Source organism: Lycorma delicatula, chromosome 1 (assembly GCF_047948215.1).
Source record: "Lycorma delicatula isolate Av1 chromosome 1, ASM4794821v1, whole genome shotgun sequence".
NCBI classification, from domain to species: domain Eukaryota; kingdom Metazoa; phylum Arthropoda; class Insecta; order Hemiptera; family Fulgoridae; genus Lycorma; species Lycorma delicatula.
In genome coordinates, this window is record NC_134455.1 from 237,623,347 (window position 1) to 237,643,854 (window position 20,508).

The 20,508-nt window shown below is 28.6% G+C and overlaps 1 protein-coding gene across 2 annotated transcripts in view; it reads right to left on the bottom strand.

Annotated features, from left to right (window-relative positions):
* The window catches only part of Tace (ADAM 17-like protease Tace), a 72,866-nt gene that overhangs the window by 8,203 nt on the left and 44,155 nt on the right, over positions 1-20,508 (bottom strand). Inside the window, exons 8-12 of one of the 2 annotated variants that reach the window (XM_075374580.1) lie at positions 12,577-12,715; positions 9,648-9,883; positions 8,079-8,287; positions 6,056-6,294; positions 4,173-4,288 (exon numbers count right to left, since the gene is read on the bottom strand). In XM_075374580.1, the coding sequence (XP_075230695.1) occupies positions 4,173-4,288; positions 6,056-6,294; positions 8,079-8,287; positions 9,648-9,883; positions 12,577-12,715 (939 nt within the window). The remainder of the gene's footprint in view (positions 1-4,172; positions 4,289-6,055; positions 6,295-8,078; positions 8,288-9,647; positions 9,884-12,576; positions 12,716-20,508) is intronic. The other variant, XM_075374572.1, reaches the window with a different exon arrangement.

Genomic DNA, 20,508 nt, shown 5'->3' on the forward strand with positions numbered 1-20,508 from the left:
AGGATGTGTGTTAATATTCTCTGAGGTGTTTAAGTTGGGTTACTGTTTTGATTTTAATACCGTTTATGTTTACTTCTTTTAATTCTGTTGATTTTTGGGGCATCTGTCTTTATGAATGATATTTTGAGACCAATCTTATTTACAGCATTTTGAAGTTCTAATATCTGTGATCAGCTTCGTCAATGTTGTTTGCTAGCAGTGCCAAGTCGTCTGTGAAACAAAGACAGTTTATTTTGATTTTTTAGCCTATTTTTATTTTCGGGGGCATATTTTGACCCATTCCCTCCCTCATTACCATTTCCAGAACAAAGTTGAATAATATTGGTGAGAGCCCATCACATTGGTGCAGTCCTGTTTTGATCTCAAATGGTTCTGAAAGCTCACCTCGAATTTTACCTTAGACTTAGTCTTTGTGAGGGTTAGTTTTATCATGTTTATTAATTTGGTATGTAGTCCAAGGTGTCTTAGAATTTTTAGTAGGGATTCTCTGTGGATTCAGTCATAAGCTTTCTTGAAATCTATATATGTTATCACCATATCCCTGTTTCTTTTCCTGTTGTAATCCATTACTAGCGTCAGACTCATGATCTGGTTTGGACAGCTCCTCCAGGGTCTAAAACCTCCCTGGTATTCTTCTAGTTCTTTCTCAAGTTGTAAACCAATCCTGATGAAGATGATTCCTCAAGGAAGAAGTATATATTAAAAGAAAAAACAAAATTTAGCACAATCCACCAAAGTACAGAATCAAATAAGACTTCTTACCTTATCTTATTTTTCTTTTTTCATTTATATACCAATAGCGCTTTCGAGGAATTCCTCATCATCAGTTGGTTAAAATTACATTTCCTATATTTAAAAATTTTTTAAAACTTCACAATAACACATTAAAATATTGTTATATATATAATATGTAACAATATAAAAAAAAACTAACAATACAAAACAAAAACAATAAACAATACAATACAAAAACTAACAATATGAAATGAAGCTTTATGAATCTGCAGACAGAATTTGATAATGATTATCAGAGCTGCTATAGATAGCAGCACTTTGTCAATGTTAGGTAGAATTTATATTATAATATTGCATTGTTGTATTTAGTGGCTAGCCACAAACATGTGTAATAAGTTAGAGAATTTTATTTTTTTAATTGTTTGCATGTATATATTATATACATGCAATGAGGAATTCCTTGAAAGCACTATTAGTGTATAAATGAAAAAAGAAATATAATGAGATAAGGTAAGAAGTCTTATTTAATTCTGTACTGTGGTGAATTATGTTGAATTTGTTTTTGCTTTTCATCAATTAGTACAAAGAAAGATGTGGACAATAAGTGAATTGATTTTACTAAATTAATATTATATATATATATATATATATATATTTATATGCAATGATAAAACAAAAATATCTCGTATACTTGGTTTTTATTTTTATCTCCCTTTTTAAGTGACATTTTCATATCGTTGGGAATAACCAAAAATTACTAGTGGGAGCTATACCTTGAAAATAAGGTTCTTCATAAACTTGATAAAATTCATGTTTAATTAAAGTGTTCTGATGCAATGAATGAGCAGCGGGTAGGTAGGGTCATGATGGAGTTAGTGATATAAATATATATTATGTAATTTTCATAGGTCTAGCCTTTTACTTTAAAAAGCTTACAAAGAATGAAGAATATCAATATCTCAACAGTAAAACAAGCAATATGAACATATTCATGATTTAGTTTCTCAATGATATTAGTATTCATCTAGTTAACTATACACCACTTTTTATTTGTGTAACTCCCAAAAAATTGTTTTGAGTACTTGTTAAATCTTCTGGGACATTTTTCAACAACTCAGGTGTTGGGAAATCACTATCCAAGTTTCACCAAGCTTTCCATAAAACTTGAACTATTATTATCAACATACTCAGTCATAATGCATAAAATGATGGAAAAATTTAATACAATTTTATGCAAAGACTGAGAGGAAGTGACTGAGTTAACTAACAAGCTAAATAAATAAAATAACTCTAGCAAAATTAATAACATAACTCTATTAGTAGCTATACAACTTAATTCCATCTACTTCCCAAAAAAACATAGGTTTGGATATTTTTTGAATGGAAATTGTATACATAAATTTTAATACTAGGGAACTCTTAACTCTACCTTATCAATCATTACATGTAGTTCATCTTTCTGTAATATAACTGTAGCTAGTTTTTTAATTGATGACTGCCAGCAAGTTTTAATGATCAGGTAGCAATTAAGAATTCATAGATAAAAAAGAAAACATCTTCTGTTGGAGTTAAATAATTTAATTTACTATGTGTTCATTTTCCCTAGTTCTTAAAAAAAATAAGAAAAACATGAACGAGCAATTAAAGTATGACTAAACTAAATAAAGAGAATCACCAATTATTTGATAATTATATTAATCTGATAATGCAATTGGCAAAAAGTTGTTTAATTTGATGAAATAACTTAAGATATAAGTATGATAAAGGAAAGTAATTCTCCAGTGTCATTTCAGGCAATTAAGAAATGAATAATCCATGTAAAATAAATAAATGAAAGTAAAACTTTGATTATGTAATGAAAATGTGCATTTGGGTTGTAGAGTGGGGGTTGATCTTCATCCCTTCCACCTATCACTCCTATCAATTTCTAATCTCTTTTCACTGGATAGATACTGTGGCAATTGAATTACCATTATACTGACTCTCATCAGCAGCAATTTCTGTCATTGTGTGATATCTGCTCTTTAGTACCGGTAAGCGGTGAGTCTGCCTATGTATTACGATTTCCTATTGGAGGTTGCGCAAAAACAATAAGAAATGATGAGATGCCTGTTGGATAAAGCCAGCCAGGCCTCCTGATTTTGTAACAATCTAATTTAATCTAAGAAGAAGGTGTTTAAAATGACAAAAAAGTGCATTGCATTATTTGTTTACTAACCTTTATGACAAAAATAAATTTGCTGAAAAAAGATCCTGATATATTTCACTCTGATGTACACATGCACACAGCCATTTCATCCTTTTGCTGGATCTTACGCAATTAAAATAACAAGATGGAGTTGCATAAATTCCAAGAGAAATATTGGGAGTGATAAAAAGTTTGACAAATGAAAAAGACAAATTGAAAGTAGGGTATGTATATAGCATAGAATAAACTCAAAGGATAATGGATCATTTATAAAGATCTCACCCTTACTGAAATGATATTTCTGAATGCTTCTATATTCCCACACACTTAGGATGCTCACATCAAATATAAAAATGGACATTTTATTTATTTTTACTTATTAAGTTATAAAGATTCAAAATAACGTAACATTTTAAATGACAATGACTCTTATGATCATGGATAATTTTAGCATGATGGGAAACTGCACCAGCAATGCTTAACTTCAGTGATTAACGGAACGTTTGTTAAAAGCAGCTTTGGGTGTTAGCATCTTATTTTTACCTCAAATACTTCAATTTTCAGAATATACCTGAGTTATTTTAGATATTATGAAACCATCAGTTGTAAAGGATGGAATTAAAATTCTATTCTACTTCTTTAAAAATTTTATTTCCCAATAACTAATAAGCCAGAATAAAAAAAAAAATCAGGGTTATAACTTTTAATATAACAATTTACATGAAGTTTTTTTTTATGAATACAATAAATAAATAAATAAAAACTAAATTAGCACAGAATATTTATACTAGACAAAGAATGCATATCAAAATAGCTAAAAAAAATTAAACAACAGTTAAGAATACGATTTACTATAAGGATGTTGTTAAAGAAATAGTAGAAAACATATTTAAATACAATTTAATGAGGATGCATAAAATTAAGGATTATTTCATTCTGCAATATTTAGAAATGATAAATTAAAAATATGGAACCAATAAGCAAAACAAAACTAATTGATACTGTGCCTATACTAGTTAAAGGCTGAGTCTGTGAAGGCCAACAACAAATAAAAAAAATATTGGCTCTCTTGGGATCGACATTATCACCTATGCCTCTGCCCAAAATTAACCCACGCCTAAAACCAAACAATTGCATATAAATTATCTTGTATAAAAACATTTTGCAATACTGCTTCAAGCTAGTTAAATCCTGGCTCAGTGTACATATAAATTGGCTTTAATAGAAAACAATACATAAAGAGTTCTACCTTATTACAAAATCCTTGAATGCATGGTGTTCCATCAGGTAATATATCCAATGGATCTACAGGGAAACATGTATCATTTAAATTCATTCGGCAGCATCTCTTGCAGGCATCAGCAACTAGAAAAAATTAATTAATAAAAATAATAATGCACTAATACATAAATCTACCAATAATGTAAAAACTTAGATTAAAAATGAAAATGAAAAGCTAATCATTATCTTTAAAAAAAAAATCAATAAATTGACTTCTAATTTGGTAAATAATCACCATAATTTCTTTATTTATTTACTACCTGAAGTAATAGTGCTTTGCACAAAGTAATACTGTTATTTTAAGCAAAGGGATCTGCTATGCTTCAGCTTTCTAGCTGTTTAGGAAATAGAAGGAATAGTGATGAGGGATTTGGTCAGACACTCCCACTTAAGATATATAGCAGAAGTATGTCAATCCAGAATTAATTTTTTATAGCATTTTTTTTTAAATTAAAAGATCCCTTCATTCTTTATAATCTTTACTCCCTTTAGAATGCTATAAGGACAAATCCTGTAATATGTACTGTATTTACTTATGTAATTTATATACTTTTTTTTTTTAAATATAAAACTAACTTTCTATTTGTCATATTATAGCAACATGCTGACACCCAACAACTATTATTGATGGATGATAATACATTTTTTGGTATGTGAAATACGTATAGCGCCTGACCAGAACTCAAATCTGTAATCTCTGGATGAAAGACAAGAGTTGCTGCCACTCTGTACATGACAGAGTGGCAGCAACTTATTGGCAACTTGACTTATTATTATCTTTATAACAATAATAATTTGCAAACAAAACATGGAATCTATAAAAACAATCATTAAAAAAATGTTTTTTTGTTATCACAAATGCTACAAATCTAGACTATGATTACTTTCTTAGTAACAGCATTGCTCATTTAAAAATAACAAAATATATCTTAATATTTTGGGTGTTGAATTCATAAACAGCTTACTTTTGGCTGCCAGTTGTTTTGAGTATTAAAAAAATAAAAACTTTGTTATAAGAAAGATAAAGATTTGGATTTTTATTTTATTATGGCTGTAAATTATAAGCTTTTAATCATAGGCAACACAAAAAATGGAACTTAAGGAATGCATAGTGGCAGCCATGTGTAGTTGGAAGTACTGCTTTATGTAGAGGAACCATGCCACTCAGACATCACATCATGGAGCAGTGGAACAGTCAATAGTGTGCTTTCACCACAAAAATGTTTTACAAAACCAATGACAGTTTGGAAGGTGCACAGAGGATTCCCGTTTTTTTGTCACCCTAGCATGTAATTTATTTTATTTAATAGCATTGAAGGATATTTTTATTGACAGTGATGTGAATCTTTTGTTATAATTTTCTTTATTTATATTAAGATCACTTAATGCCCTTATTTATTAACAAATTCATTTAAGTATTAGGAAATTTTATCTTTAATGATTTCTTTTGATGATGTAGAAATGGTGTATACCAATTCACTGTAATTTTTCCACAATTTTCCTCATATAGATAACAGAAAAGAGTCAAAAAAGTAATTATCTGCATTTGTGTAAAGTTAAAATTAAAAATGCCAGTGAAAAGGTACGCACACTACTTATTTATTATTAAACTATTTATAGTTTAATTTAACTTATTGGCTTAATAAAAACAAAAAAAAAAAAAAAAACATAAACTGAATTATATATTGAAAGATTTAAATTTACTAGCTTATCATTATGTCACTACATTAAAACATTTTTTTAACTAGTAAGATTTTACTAGTATTGAAAAATTTAAGTTAAAAAAAAAATCTAGCTATTGGACAAAATCATTTATTTCACAGTAAATATGGAGTAATGAATAAGACTTACTTATGTCACACATGCAACTCTGCAGTCCTTGGGTTTCACAATATGGAACACATTTTCCACCACGACACTGTCCTCTCTCAAGGCAAGCTGTACCATCACTCATTGGCGGAGACCTAGGACACTCAGAACTGGTGCCAGTGCAGCGAGACTCCTGTTCACAAGTTGCATACTGAGCATCTCTACACTTCATACCAACTGCCATGAATTGACAATTCAGACAGCATGGTGAATTCTTATCGCTGCAAAACAAAACAGCATTGACAAAGAACTTTTTCAAGACAAAAATTATCACTCAACATCTATAGAAGAGTATATATTTATCAATCACAATTTAATAGTCTAATATTAAATCAATACTTTTTCTACAAAAAAGTCAATACAAATTATAAAATTCAATGTTTGGATAGTGGTGAGCATCATCTCTTTATCAGCTACTATAATACTATTTCTGTAACTCTATAGGATCATGTTTTAAATCTAATAAAATATAGAGTTATTCTTATCTGTTCTGAGTGCATATATCAGTGACTTTGTTCTTTATAAAACTTCAACAAAAATTATTACAACTTGATTTTCTGAGGAAATGTATTCATCATTCATTTTCCTTTTTTACACAATGTAGCACTTATTTGAGTAAAATATTCTGGATATAAAACAATGTCCAACTAGATCTTTGAGGGGAGAAAAATCGATAATGATATCAGAAAATTTTAAAATTATGATATTCAACTAGTTAAGAAGGTGAGATTGGAAAAATTAAAATTAAGATGGTAAGAGACAATTTTTCAGTCAGATAACATTTTAAAATAAGATTTTAAGCTGTTTGCACAGAAATTAATCCATTTTCTTAAAGCTGATTGATGTTAGATTTTTGTCAGGGGAGGGATTTCAATCATTGGATATAAATATACGCATGATATGGAAAATTATGTGAAATACAGAAATGGTAGTAAATGAGAAGAACATTTCAAATATGAACAATTCAGTGTTGTTGATGAATATCAACCTGCAGTGTCAACGCTAAGCTTACAATGTGAACATTAACTGTTTTAAGAAATATTAATGCTCAGTCTTCATATAGTTCATTTTTTAACTCATCATCATTATCAAAGTAAAGGTCATTCTTTATTACAAATTTGAAAATGTCTTGAATGGTAAGGGAGTGAGTTATCCTGATATATGATGGTGATTTCCCAATACTGTTCAACTGGTCTAGCAAACATCAGAAGAAATTAACTGTGAAGAGCTTCACATTTTGCCTGAAGTCTAGATTTTTATTATGACATTTTGATTCTGGTTTATTCAAAAAAATCTGCTGCAGGAAGCATTTCCAAAGAAAATTTTTAACAGATGAAAATTTAATACTAGAACTAGATGTGACATTTAGATTAATAAATTCAGCACTCCTGAAATAAAAGGTCAAACTAGTAAATTGTAAAGGGATATTGCATATTGTATTTAAGATATTTTGACCAATCCACTGGGTTGGTCTAGTGGTGAGTTTGTCTTCGCAAATCACTTGATTTTGAAGTCAAGAGTTCCAATGTTCAAATCCTAGTAAAGGCAGTTTATATGAATTTGAATACTAGATTGTGGATACCAATGTTCTTGATGGTTGGGTTTCAATTAACCACACATCTCAGAAATGATTGGTCGACACTTCACTTACACTCATAACATCTTCATTCATCCTCTGAAGTAAAACCTGACGGTGATTTCTGAAGATTAAACAGGAAAAAAAAGATATTTTGACCATAACATATTACAATTAAATTACATAAGAACAGATAAAATTTTTGTCTTATACAATAAAGTAAGTTAGAAGGGTTAAAATAATTAATAAAATTTTAAAACAAAACTGAAATGAAATGAAACTATGTTTCTTTCTAAACTTCATGGCTTTATTTTACATAACTTTCACTACAATAGGTTGAATACAATTACATTTGGGTAAATAATATGTGATCTAATCGGCTAAAATTTAAAATGACAAACATATATAGAAAAGTAACATGAAATATACCTGCAAACTGCACCCTGATTTCGACGAAGTTTACACACTTTATCACAACAAGCATCATTATCCTCTGTACCCAATAATCCAGCATCACACTCCTCATCTCCTTCAACTCTAAGATTACCACAGAATGATTCTTCAGGTTCAGAAAAACATCGGCCTGATTTTGCTTGAAGAACTTTCCTTATTGAGCGAAGACTACATGGAGAAAACCTCTAGAAAAATTGATAAGTAATAAATGTAATAGTGATGAATAACATTAATTCAAAATGCAATGTTAAATCATAGCAAGAAGAATTAGTCTGAAATCTAGCAGTGAACAGCATTAATTAAGTGAGCAGTAAAAATGAGCTGGCAAAAAGTTTTTTGGTTGAGTAACAATTTCAAAAATCATCATGAGAATGAAAAAACTGAAAATCCTGGTTCGCATAAAAAAATATCAAGAATAATGAAAATTATGTCATAACATAATAGCACAAAATATAACAAAGAAATAACTTTTTTACTTAAAATATATCATTATAAGATATTTAAAAAAATATAAATAACTGATGTGGACCTCCTTGTATGCCTATTAAATTACACATACTCATTTTTTTTTCTTGTTATTAAATTATTATTTATAATAATTTTTTTTTACAACTCGAGGTTAATAATTATTAATAATCAATATTTAAATTAAAAAAAAGTTATAAAAAAAGAAGGAGAAGAAGTCTGATTCAAACTAATGTCCCTTAACCCTTGTAAGAGCCAACAAATATTTCATTAATTAAAATTTTATTTGGTTATAACTCTGGAACCAATCAAAATAAGTACCACTTGTGATATATCGTTGAAAAGCTCTCAATAAGGGCTTATTACTGCAGTTAAGAAAAAGTCCAAAATCTAAATTTTTTTGGTTTTTGGACACTTTTGGTTCAGTAGATTGCAATCAAAAGGGAAGGTGCACAACTAGATGTTACAGCAGTCCTAAATCCAAAATTTCAACATCCTATGGCTAATTGTTTTTGAATTATGCGAGATACCTACATAAGTACTGATATCGCCGAAACTAGTCAAAATGGATTCAGAGATGGTCAAAATGGATATTTCCGTTGAAATCTAAAAACTGAAATTTTTCACAATCACAATACTTCCTTTACTTTGTACAAGGAAGTAAAAATAATGAACCAATTAAAACTAAAATTAAAAATGTAAAAGATTATTCTAGGCACCAAAGAGGAGTGTGCTATGAAAGAAATTGTGTAGCCCATTTTCTCACAATTAAATGTCTAAAACATGGGTAGCAAAAATGATTTTTTTTTTGAATAGCTTAAATGTTACAACAGCTTGCAATACAAATACCATAGTTATGGTAAATAACTTAAAAAATATTGTGTGCTTCTAAACCATACAATTACTAATTTCATGAAATGCATCTTTTAATCTCATATTCAGAATAAAATTCCTTTAAAGATATATCTGTGATAATATTTCTTTCCATGAATAAATATACGCTAACTATTATCTATCGTTCAATTTTGGAATAATTCTATTTATACAATTGCATATAAAAATTAATTTAATAAAATATACCTTATTATTGACATCATATCCACTGACACTGTAAGTGTACATCAAATAAGAACCACCTTGACTAGCACTTGGACTACATTCAGGTATATCAGGGTCATGTTCAGAACCCCAGTTATGTCCAAATTCATGGGCTGTAACAAGATCGGCTTCCCTTGTTATAACTCTCTGTCCATAATGATTCCTGCTAGAACTTAATCCTGAGTTCAGATATAATGTATATCCATTCTTGAAGTATTCTAAAAAAAAACACAAAAAAAAAACAAAAATAAGATTTATAATGTTAAGAGGAAGAATTCATGCACGTTTAATATATTAACGTCATTTTACAAAGGATATATTAACAATAGCTTTAATAATACTGAAATTAATCCAAAAACTTTACTTAAAAAATTATTTTTTAATTTAACCAGTAGTATATAAGAATATCAAATTTGTATTTCAGTTATTTTTACATATTATAATATGCCTTCATTTTATTACAATTAATAAATTACAAATATCAAACTGATTTTACTGTACAAGAGCATGCATTTTTGAAATTTTTATAGAATTATGTTAAGATATATACAAAAAAGTATATCTAATTGATTGTTTTTAATGCCATTTTATTAAAAATAAATATGTGACATAAAAAACTTTAATCTGTTTTTTCAGTCAATTTAATAATCAAATTATTTTTGAATGTTTACTGACTTCCATATTGATTCATAACAATCTTTTTGATGGTACTGGATGATTTTATTTGTAATTACTAATTTATTTAGTTAATATAGAAAGCAATGTGTTAATCTACAATATGCACAGTTCAAATGATTCATTTAATTATTATTATAAATATAATATTAAAAACAGATTACAAATAAATTATTTGATTTCCTCAAACATTTTTGGCTATTCTGCCATCATCTGGAGGAATTTATAATAATTTAGAATTAAAATTTATAAAATTCACACTATAAAATTAGAAACCTAACTGATTGTCATAAGTTAAAAATTTTTTAAATTTTAGCAAGTTAAATAAAAAAAATTACGTCCGTTTTGTTAGTGTCACAATTGCTGTTTATCATTTGTTTATATAGCATGTCATCTTTGAATCTAATCTGTTATTATTATTATAAATATGAAATTTTTCCAGATTAATATTATAATAAAAATTATTAGAGTAATCCAATATTTTCATGAATTTATTTGGATTAATTATGTTCAGAATCAAAGAATGTTTAGCAAAGTTTGAAAGTTCCTTCTTTGTATTTCTTTGTTATGCAATATGTCTATACCAATATATATATTGGTATGACTAATTTGTTCCTTTTTAATCAGAGCTAAAGAACATATTAAAATGTATAACACAGAAATACAAAGACCATTCAAATTTTGCTGAACATATTTTATATTCTAAACATAATTATAATCCAGATAAATTCAAGGAAATATTAGATTACTCTAATAATTTTTATAATACTATTAATCTGAAAAAAATCCACATATACAATAATAATAATAACAAATTAATAAATGAAGCAGAATAGATTCAATGATGACTTTTATATAAAAAAATAATAATAAACAATTATTAAGTTGGCTAAACTGATCCCACAATCAACAGAATTCATAACATTGTGACACTTACAAAATGAATGTAATTATTTTAATTTAACTTATGCCTTTAAAATTTTACAAAATTTTTATTTTATGACTATCTATTATGACAATTTCTAATTTTATCATGTGAATTTTATATTTTTTATACATTTTAATTCTAAATATTTATAAATTCCTCCTAAAGATGGCAGAATAACTGAAAATGTTTGAGGAAATCAAATATATTAATAAGCTGTTTTTAATATTTTATTTATAATAATTAATATTTTACCAACAATGCCATGTTTGAAAAACTTGATTCATTTAAGTTCTGTAAATTACAAATTATTAGTAGAGTTTTAGCTTAAAATATATATATTTAAGAAAATCATACTTTTACTATTTAACTGATATTTAAGCAGTAAAAGGATATAAAATATATGGATATAAACAATTTCCTATGCATAAATAATTTTGTATGATGTAATTTTTTGAAAAATAAATAAAGCATTTCTTATGTTAACAGAATAAAAAAAATCTTATAAACTAGTTTAAATCACTGGCAAATTAAAAAAAAATAATGTAGTAAACATAAGGTAAATTTTAAATTTATTTAAATAGTTATGAATTCATTTTTAATTAATTATATTTTGGATAATTTTTCAAATTCATTATAATTTTCATTTTATGCTTATAATGACTTTAAGAGAACCATGACATATAAAGATAGATCTGCACAGTACAAGGAATATAGATTACAACTCTAGGTAGCCTGAAAACATCCCTCCCCACGATATAAAACAGAAAAAAAAAGAGAAAAGAGAACAAATTTGTAGAATACAAACTGTTCTATAATAATAATAATAATAATAATAATATTATTATTCATATCCAGCACAAGTTAAGCATTTTCAGGAATAGCATATTACTTCTCTAAGATTAGAAGGTATGGGAACAAATACACTGTTACAATGAATAGCAATGAATTCAAACAACAAATTACATCGCTCTAATCCAGATGAAATTTGAAACGTAAGAAGTGTAAAATTACTTTGAACTGCATTATATTTTTAAAACTTTAATGATTATGGTAACGATAGATATGATTTTATATGAACAATCCATCAGGATTGTTACTTAATATCAATTAAGTAAATGTGTTAGCCCACTAATTACAAATTAAAAAATAAACAAAATAAAAATAATGATGCCTTTAGGTTATTACACTATTTATTTTCAAAGTGAAGGAAAAATAAACGTTAAAAATAATTACTATACAAGAATGAACAAGTTAAATACACACATTAGTGAAACATAAAAATATAAAAAGCAATCAGTATAATAATACCTGGAGTGCATATACCACCAACAGAGTTTCTTCTAGGAGAACCAACATATGCCAAACCCAGAATACCTCCTTCAAACTTAAGATCAGTGAACAAATGAGCCAAGCAGAAATCTTTATGGCTATACTCCCTGCTGAACACCTAATACATGCAATTATTACCAATCACCAAAATCAAGCCATCATACTTCTCACAATACAATTATAATATTGCATTCCTATAAAAATTCAACAGCAAGTTTATTGTCTCTCCCACAGAAAATAAAATAAATTCTATACCCGACAATTCACTAATTTATCACAAGACAAAAATAACATGAAATTTTCAAGATTTACACAAACAGCTGGAATTGAAGATTTATTTCCTACAATCATGTAAAGTTTAATGAAATCAGTTAGTTCTTAAATAGTTTTTTACCTCTTTAAGTAAGAAAAATTAAATTATTTTTAAAAGAGTAGTAGAATAAAATAAAATACAATTAATAGAAACAACAAACTAATTAAACGGATTAATGTAAAGGTGACACAAAAAACCTAGAACTTTTGAAAAATATAACAAAAGAATTTTATTGACAGAAACCTAACCATTACAATTAAAAAATATAATATATATAAAAATATAAAATACCTAATATCAGTTACACTCTTAGGGCATCCTCACAAGAAAAAATCACAAACTGACAAATCTGGTGATCCTAAGGCCCAGAGAATATTACTGAACCTTGAGATGACACAGCTACTCAATAATTCTCACACAGCTGCCGTTGATTACCTTGCAGTATGCATCCATCCTGTTGAAACGAGGCTGGGAAATTTTTCAATGCAGGTATAATAAAAGATTGGAGCTATGTGAACATACTGATCCAAAGTGACAGTTGTGATTTGCTCCTCATTTTCGAAGAAGTGATGAACCACATACCATACCTTGCTGCTGCGTAAACTGTGAACTTCAATGGGGTTGCTGTCTGCCCAGTAACAATAGTTCTGCTTGTTTATGTAACCTGTGAGATGAAAATATGCCTCAACTGACATCCACAACTTGTTCAGAAATTCATTGTCCTTGTTAATGTTGGACATAATTTTTTGGCAGAAATCAAATTAGAACCGGTGATCGTTCTCCTTTGGTTCTTGGACAATTTGTAACTGTAAGGATGGAATATTAAGTCGAAATGAAGAATCTGGCAAACACTTTCTTGGGACAGCCAAACCATAGCTGCTTGTTTATGAATTGAATGCTGTAGGCTCTATATGATGGAAATGCATTCAATATTGTGTGGAGTATGAGCAGTTCTTGGCTGTCCTATAGGTTTCTTTTTCAGAACCAATCCAGTTTTTCAGTTTTTAATCCACATTTTTATTGCGTATCTTGATAGAACACTTCCTAAATTGTAATGCTGTTGGAACTCCCTCTGTGCACCTTCCAAACAATTGTTGATTTTGTAAAATATTTTTATGGTGAAAGCACTCTGTGGATCATTCTATTGCTCCATAATGACTAAGTGGCAAGGGTGTCTGCATAAAGCAGTACTGCCAACTGTTCATGGCTGCCACTAAGCATTTCAAAAGTTCCTGTTTTTTGTGTCGTCTATATCTTACTCAATTAGTTAATATCATATTTTTACCATATATATTTATCTCACATTTTCTAATTAATTTTAGATGTAAGTGTTTACAAGTTTTTTTTAAATGTTATTACATATCATTAAAGGAGGAAGCTGCAAATTACAATATCGCTTACAATGAATCTTCAAAAATAGAATGTATTGAAAACAGTATATAAAAAAAACATGCATTCAATAAGCTGTGTCATTTACTAAGAAGCATCTTAAAGCATGCAATCAGACGTACAGGTTAGCCAGTAAAATAGAGATGTAATGTCTGAAAATTAAGATGCAGATTTTTCATATTTCAGCTTAAAATTACATGTATTTAAATACCTGAGGTATTACATATGGAAAAACGTAGATGTAATAAACAAACAAGACCAAGTTAAGTAACAAGTATATGAGCTACCATAAAAAAAATTAAATGTGACTTATTTTAATGATGAATTATAATCCATCTTTAGTTAAATCTAAAGTCAGTTAAAAAATAATATAACAGCAGTGATGAAAAAATAGCTGAAGTGGAAGAAAACGCTAAAGTAAACCAGTATAACTGAATAAACAATTGAAAATTTAGAAATAATTAAAGAAATAATTCGTTATCAAGACATTTCATTCTTTACTAAATATCTGGTTAAATTTGTATTAATTGATAAACTTAAATTCAAATAAATTTACAATTAACATTAAATCTTGTCCATGAAAATCCTACCTTTTTCTTTTATGAATAATTCATACACTTTAGTTCTATTCTTCTATTTGATAAGGATCTCTAAAAATTAATAAAAAGATATTATGGTTATTTTTATTTATTTAAAAAAAATTCTTTAATGTTATCAAAAATAAATATATAATACATTTTAAGTACAGTTACAATCCGATCATAATTTCAGCAACAAATAAGGATTTTATTTAAAAATAATTGTTAACTATTTTTAAATAATATCTTGTTTGTTGTTGAAAGCAAGATCTGATTGTTCCTGTACTTAAAATTATAATTTTTTTAATTATGTATTTCGGCCTACTTTTTAATTAGGCTGCCAACATTGGGATACCTGTCATAGTATCCAATGAGTTTCAAGCTGTTTCTGCTGTATACTGTCAGCTTAATCTTATATATATTATATATATATATATATATATATATATATATAAATATGAATGTTTGTCCCATATGCATTCTTATACCATTCATCTGATTGTGATGAAATTTTAGTATGTTGTTGTGTGCACGCCTGCAAAGATTTCTGAATTAGTTTCAACTTGCTAGATGGCACTGTGGTTGAGATATTTGGAAAAATTGTATTTATGGTCCGATTTGGCTCATATTCAGAATATATATTAGTTACATGAAAAGAAATATTTTGCGAAAACTATACCTGCTAGGTGGTACCAGTGTCAAGATATTTATGAAACAAAGAAATATACAAAGAGGCTTTCTTCTTCTATATTTACAAAGGCAATGTTCATATGTGTGTCAGCTATAGACTAAATAACTACTGAACCGATTTATGTGTAGGAAAAAGGGAAATGGGAGAAAGGGAGAAAGGCAAGAAGGGAAACAGCGATAATGAGATATAGGGATAAGAGAAGAAGGGAAAATGTAAAACGGAAATAGGGAAAAAGGGAAGAAAGGATAAAGGAAAAAAGGGAAAAAGGAAAATAAAGATAAAAGATAAAAAGGGAAAAAGAGAAAAAGTGAAAGGTAAATTTAGTGAAGTTCTATAATGTTCATTTGTTTAATGTTTTATCAAACCTTCAATTGTGTTCATTTAAACCATATATATATAAAAGTATAAAAAGATTAAAGGTTTAATTTTTAAATAAAATAAATAAATGCATGATATGTTATTATATTTTACACAGTTTGTAATGTAATTTGAGATATAATGCAGATGATGATGCAAGTAAATTGCGAAAGCGCTCCGGAATATATAATGGAATAAGGTAAATCATCCTACTTTATTTATTCTGTACTTTGGTTGATCTAATAAAATAAATAAAATAAGTATAAATATATGTTCAAATAACATATTTGAACAAATATGTCTTGTTCAAATAAATGAGAGTTGATGAAAACCTAGTTTAGATGGTAAACTAGAATATTTAGTATGGTATGGAGTGGAAAGGAAAATTATTATAATCTACATCCTCCAGGCTTTCAAAAATAATTCAGTGCAAAATATAAGGGAGTAACAGGCAACAATCTTTTTAAAAATTATACACTAAGATTCATGTGGGTAAGGATGGTATGGGATGGCATGAAACAAGAACATATGGGAAAAAATAAGAAGGGATATAATTTATTTACAAGAATGTTATTTAAACATCAATGTATCAACAAACCGTAGGAATAAGTCAATAAACTACAAAAGAGCAGATGCTGTAGGGAAAATTAATGTAGAACTTTAATAATTAGAGCAAGAGAAGAAATATTTAGGCAAAGAAACCTATCTTAAACAGATGCTGAAGACCAATTACAGCAATAGATACAGAATACAAAAGACTACGGAAGAATACAATAAGAATACGGAAGAACAAAAGAGAAAACTGCATATATAACACTCGCAAACATATATCTTATCTTTGGTAATAGTAGGCTAGAAAAGTTAAGCTAGAATGCAGAAACGAGTGAACCAAATGTATTCTCTATAGTCTAAGCAATTTCAACCTGTATAAAAAATAAGCAGTAAACGACCTGAAGGAAAATGTCTAAAATAGCGTAACACAAGGAGAAAAAACAGAGATGTTAAGATTCAGTGATGAAGTAGTTCTTTTATGTGAAACTGTGAAAAAGTTAGAGGAATTGCTGAACAACACGAGTTCATTGCTAGGAGAAAAATTCAGTTTAAAATTTTTAATTAAAAAAAGTTATACAACAATGGAAACAAAATATGATGCATAAAGATAATAGTGAATGAAATACTCAGATAAGAAGAGAATATTATAGGAATTTGGGAAATTTTTTAATAGTGAACTGAAAAAAGCAGCGAGGGCAAGACAGTAGATGTAAGGAGAGCTTGTATACAGTGAAGGAATTTTTTTCTGTACTGCAGAGCCTCCTCACAGAAATTTCAAAATGATTTCATTTTAAATGCATTCCTCATAAATTAAAGTTTTTGGACTCAAATAAAAAATAAAAAAGTAAGTAAAGTAATAATGAATTTTAACGCAAAAAACACTTTTCTCCATGCACATGCAAATCCAAAACACTTATATATGATACAGTAAATACCCAAATAAACCAAAAGATGGCCGTACAAATTCTGATTACAAATGCAACAAATCAATCTCCAAAAATTATATTTATTTTAAATAGTAAAAAAAAAAGGCCATTACTACAGGGTGGGCAGAAAGTCCCTTTACACTGTAATAAATCCAGCTTAATCAGACTCTACTGCTATAAATTCTTACCGCTGATATCCCTCACTGCTGCTGGAAAAGGTGGGGAGGATAAATCGTGGTGATCATCCAATGTGTTCATTCATGGTGGGATGATCTAAGTCATAGTCAAGTGTGGAACAATGGCAGATACGAGTGCATTCACTGTTGAAGAGCTTGTGTGTGTGTCCATTAATATCCACATACTGGTAAAACATTTGAGAACATTATGATTGACTTCTCTGTGCATTTTGGGAAATCGTCATCATCATGGCAAACATTACTGACAGTGGGAGAAGAAGGCTTTTGAAACAGGAAGTGTTCTTGATGCGCCACGCAGTAAGAGGCTGAGCACTCGAGCTGAGATGTGTACTGCTGTAAAGGAATCGATTCAATGATCACCAATGAAATTAATGCGCAAATGTTCTGTAGAGTTAGGCATTACAAGATCGACAATGCGAGACCATATGTGGAAGGACTTGAAAGATAAATGTTTTTGTACAGTCATAAATGAGTTGAGTGACCAATGAATGACCTTGATCAACATGTTTATGCATGCCAGTTATTGCTTGAACGATTTCCAAGAGCAAATGACAAAAAGTGAGTTCAAATGTTAAAGTCATGTTCTCAGATGAGTGTGCGATTTATCGAAGCTCTTATAACTGAAATGTTTTTTTCTGGGCGAAAGACAATCCTCACTTTTTTGAGGAAATCAAAAATCATCGTCTAATATTATGATTTGAGCTGGGATGAAGCTGAATATCTTCTAGTTCTTATTTTTTTGATTGTGCAGTCAATCAACACCATTATCTGAGAATGATTGATGAGTTATTCCTTCCACAATTAACAGCAAAAGGGATCGCCAACATCATTATGTTTCAGCAAGACAGTCCTCCACTGCATTTTGCTTTAATGTCTGCAGATGTCTCAATGAAATTTTTTCGAATCGCTGGGCTGGATGTGGGTCAGAAGAGTTACTGGCTTCATTACCTTGGCAAGCAAGAAGCCCTGACCTCACCACATCTGACAATGCACTCTGGGGTTTTGTAAAAGAAGAGATACAAAACACAGATACATCAACAACGAGCAGCTCCAACACATTGTTCGGTCAGCATTATTACTCCTGATATGCTGTTGTGGATGAAAAACGGATATGGAGGGGCATACGGCTGTTCTTTTGAACATGGTGGAACCCACACTGACGTTTTAGATCCATAGAAGGTAAGCTACACCTATCCTAATAATTTCTTAACTAGAGTAAAGGGACTTCCTGCCTACCCATAGAATTACTCACAAAAATAAAAGTAGTTCTCAAGAAAAAATACCGTTCCTATCAAAACAGTAATATCTAACAGCGCTTTTTTAAGTTCAACTTCCTAACATCATTGAATTTTGGCTTACTTTTAAAAGGAGTAGTTTCATCCAGAACCAGATGATTAAAATTTACAAATTGTATGTTTATGTTATGGAACAGCTATATTTTTGGGTAAGCTGGTTTTAAGTACAGTACAGTCAAGTTTCAAATAAACACAATAATAATTAGTTAGAGGATCACGGCTAAATAAAAGTAAACCAAAATTAAAAGATTTATGAAAAATTTCATCAGTACATTACATAAAATATCTCACAAGACATTCAAAACATAAGGTAAATTAGACATAAGATAAATTGGATAATAGAATTTTAAAAAAATATTCTTACAAAAGAGAATTCAAATGTGTTTAGCTCTTCTGAAGACACAATTTTTCCTAAATATATACAATTCCAAACATTTTTTAAACATCACTGCTGCTTCACAATTACTTAACTAAAAGACACACACACAGACTGTACACTATTTTTTACACGTACATATACAAGAATGAAAGAGAGATATCTGAGAAAACTTCACTCAATTCTTTAGAAAGGATAATTCATTGAAGAATACAATACAAAATCTGAGTTAGCCTTAATAAAGAATAAAAAAAATGAGCAGTATTGAGTAATTACTAATCCCAATCACACAAAGCACTCAACTGTTAACCCAAAATGACACAAACATCACAAAAAATTAGAAAAGATAAAAATCAAAAGTTACTCTACAACAAAAAATTTTCTAATAATCATAGACTATAATTCAATCACTGATCAGCTATCTTCTAAAGCAAGGATAATCCAAAAACAAACAACTAAATGGTTTTTTAAAATGTACCAAGTGAAATAGTCTGTTTTTGTTTTGTTTTCTATTTGATTAAGTATAATGCACACCAAATGGATGATTGTAAAATAAATACCAGAATTAAATGGAGTACTAATTACCACATTATTATATTTAATAAAGTGTACAACTTTGATTTCAGGATTCAATATTATTCTTTTGTGAAGTCAAACTGCAAAAGTAGTATTTAAACCAAATTATTATTATTATTAATGTTGAACTAGTTCTGAGCCAGTTTGCCTTTTCTGAAGAAGAATTTTGTACTTTTTCACAAAATTAATTAATCACTGAATTTCAACAGTCATTAATACATATTATATGCTATCAAGATGATCTCATATATTCTTGGAGGGGAAGCCAAGAAGTAAGACTTAGCACTGTGTGGTAGTAAGCCTTACATTATATGAAAGGTTGTTTCCAGTCTCTCCTTATATAAGTCAAGTAGCTATCAGGAGTAATTTGTGTGGGGTTATGAAGTTGGACTTATCACATTTTACATTCTGAATGATAATATCATTACATGTTATTATGATTTCTGTTTATCAATTGATATCTGAGTACATACTGTAAGACTAGTGAACTCAGTTTTTGATTCTCACGGAAACTTTTCACAATGTTCTGTGTGTGCCCAAATCATTACTAATTGAATTAATTGTACTAATACAACATTGCAAAATAATCAATAGCAAGTAAGAGAGGGCAATAACCAATGTTCTTTTATGAATGAATTGTACACCTCCTCAATGTTAGTTG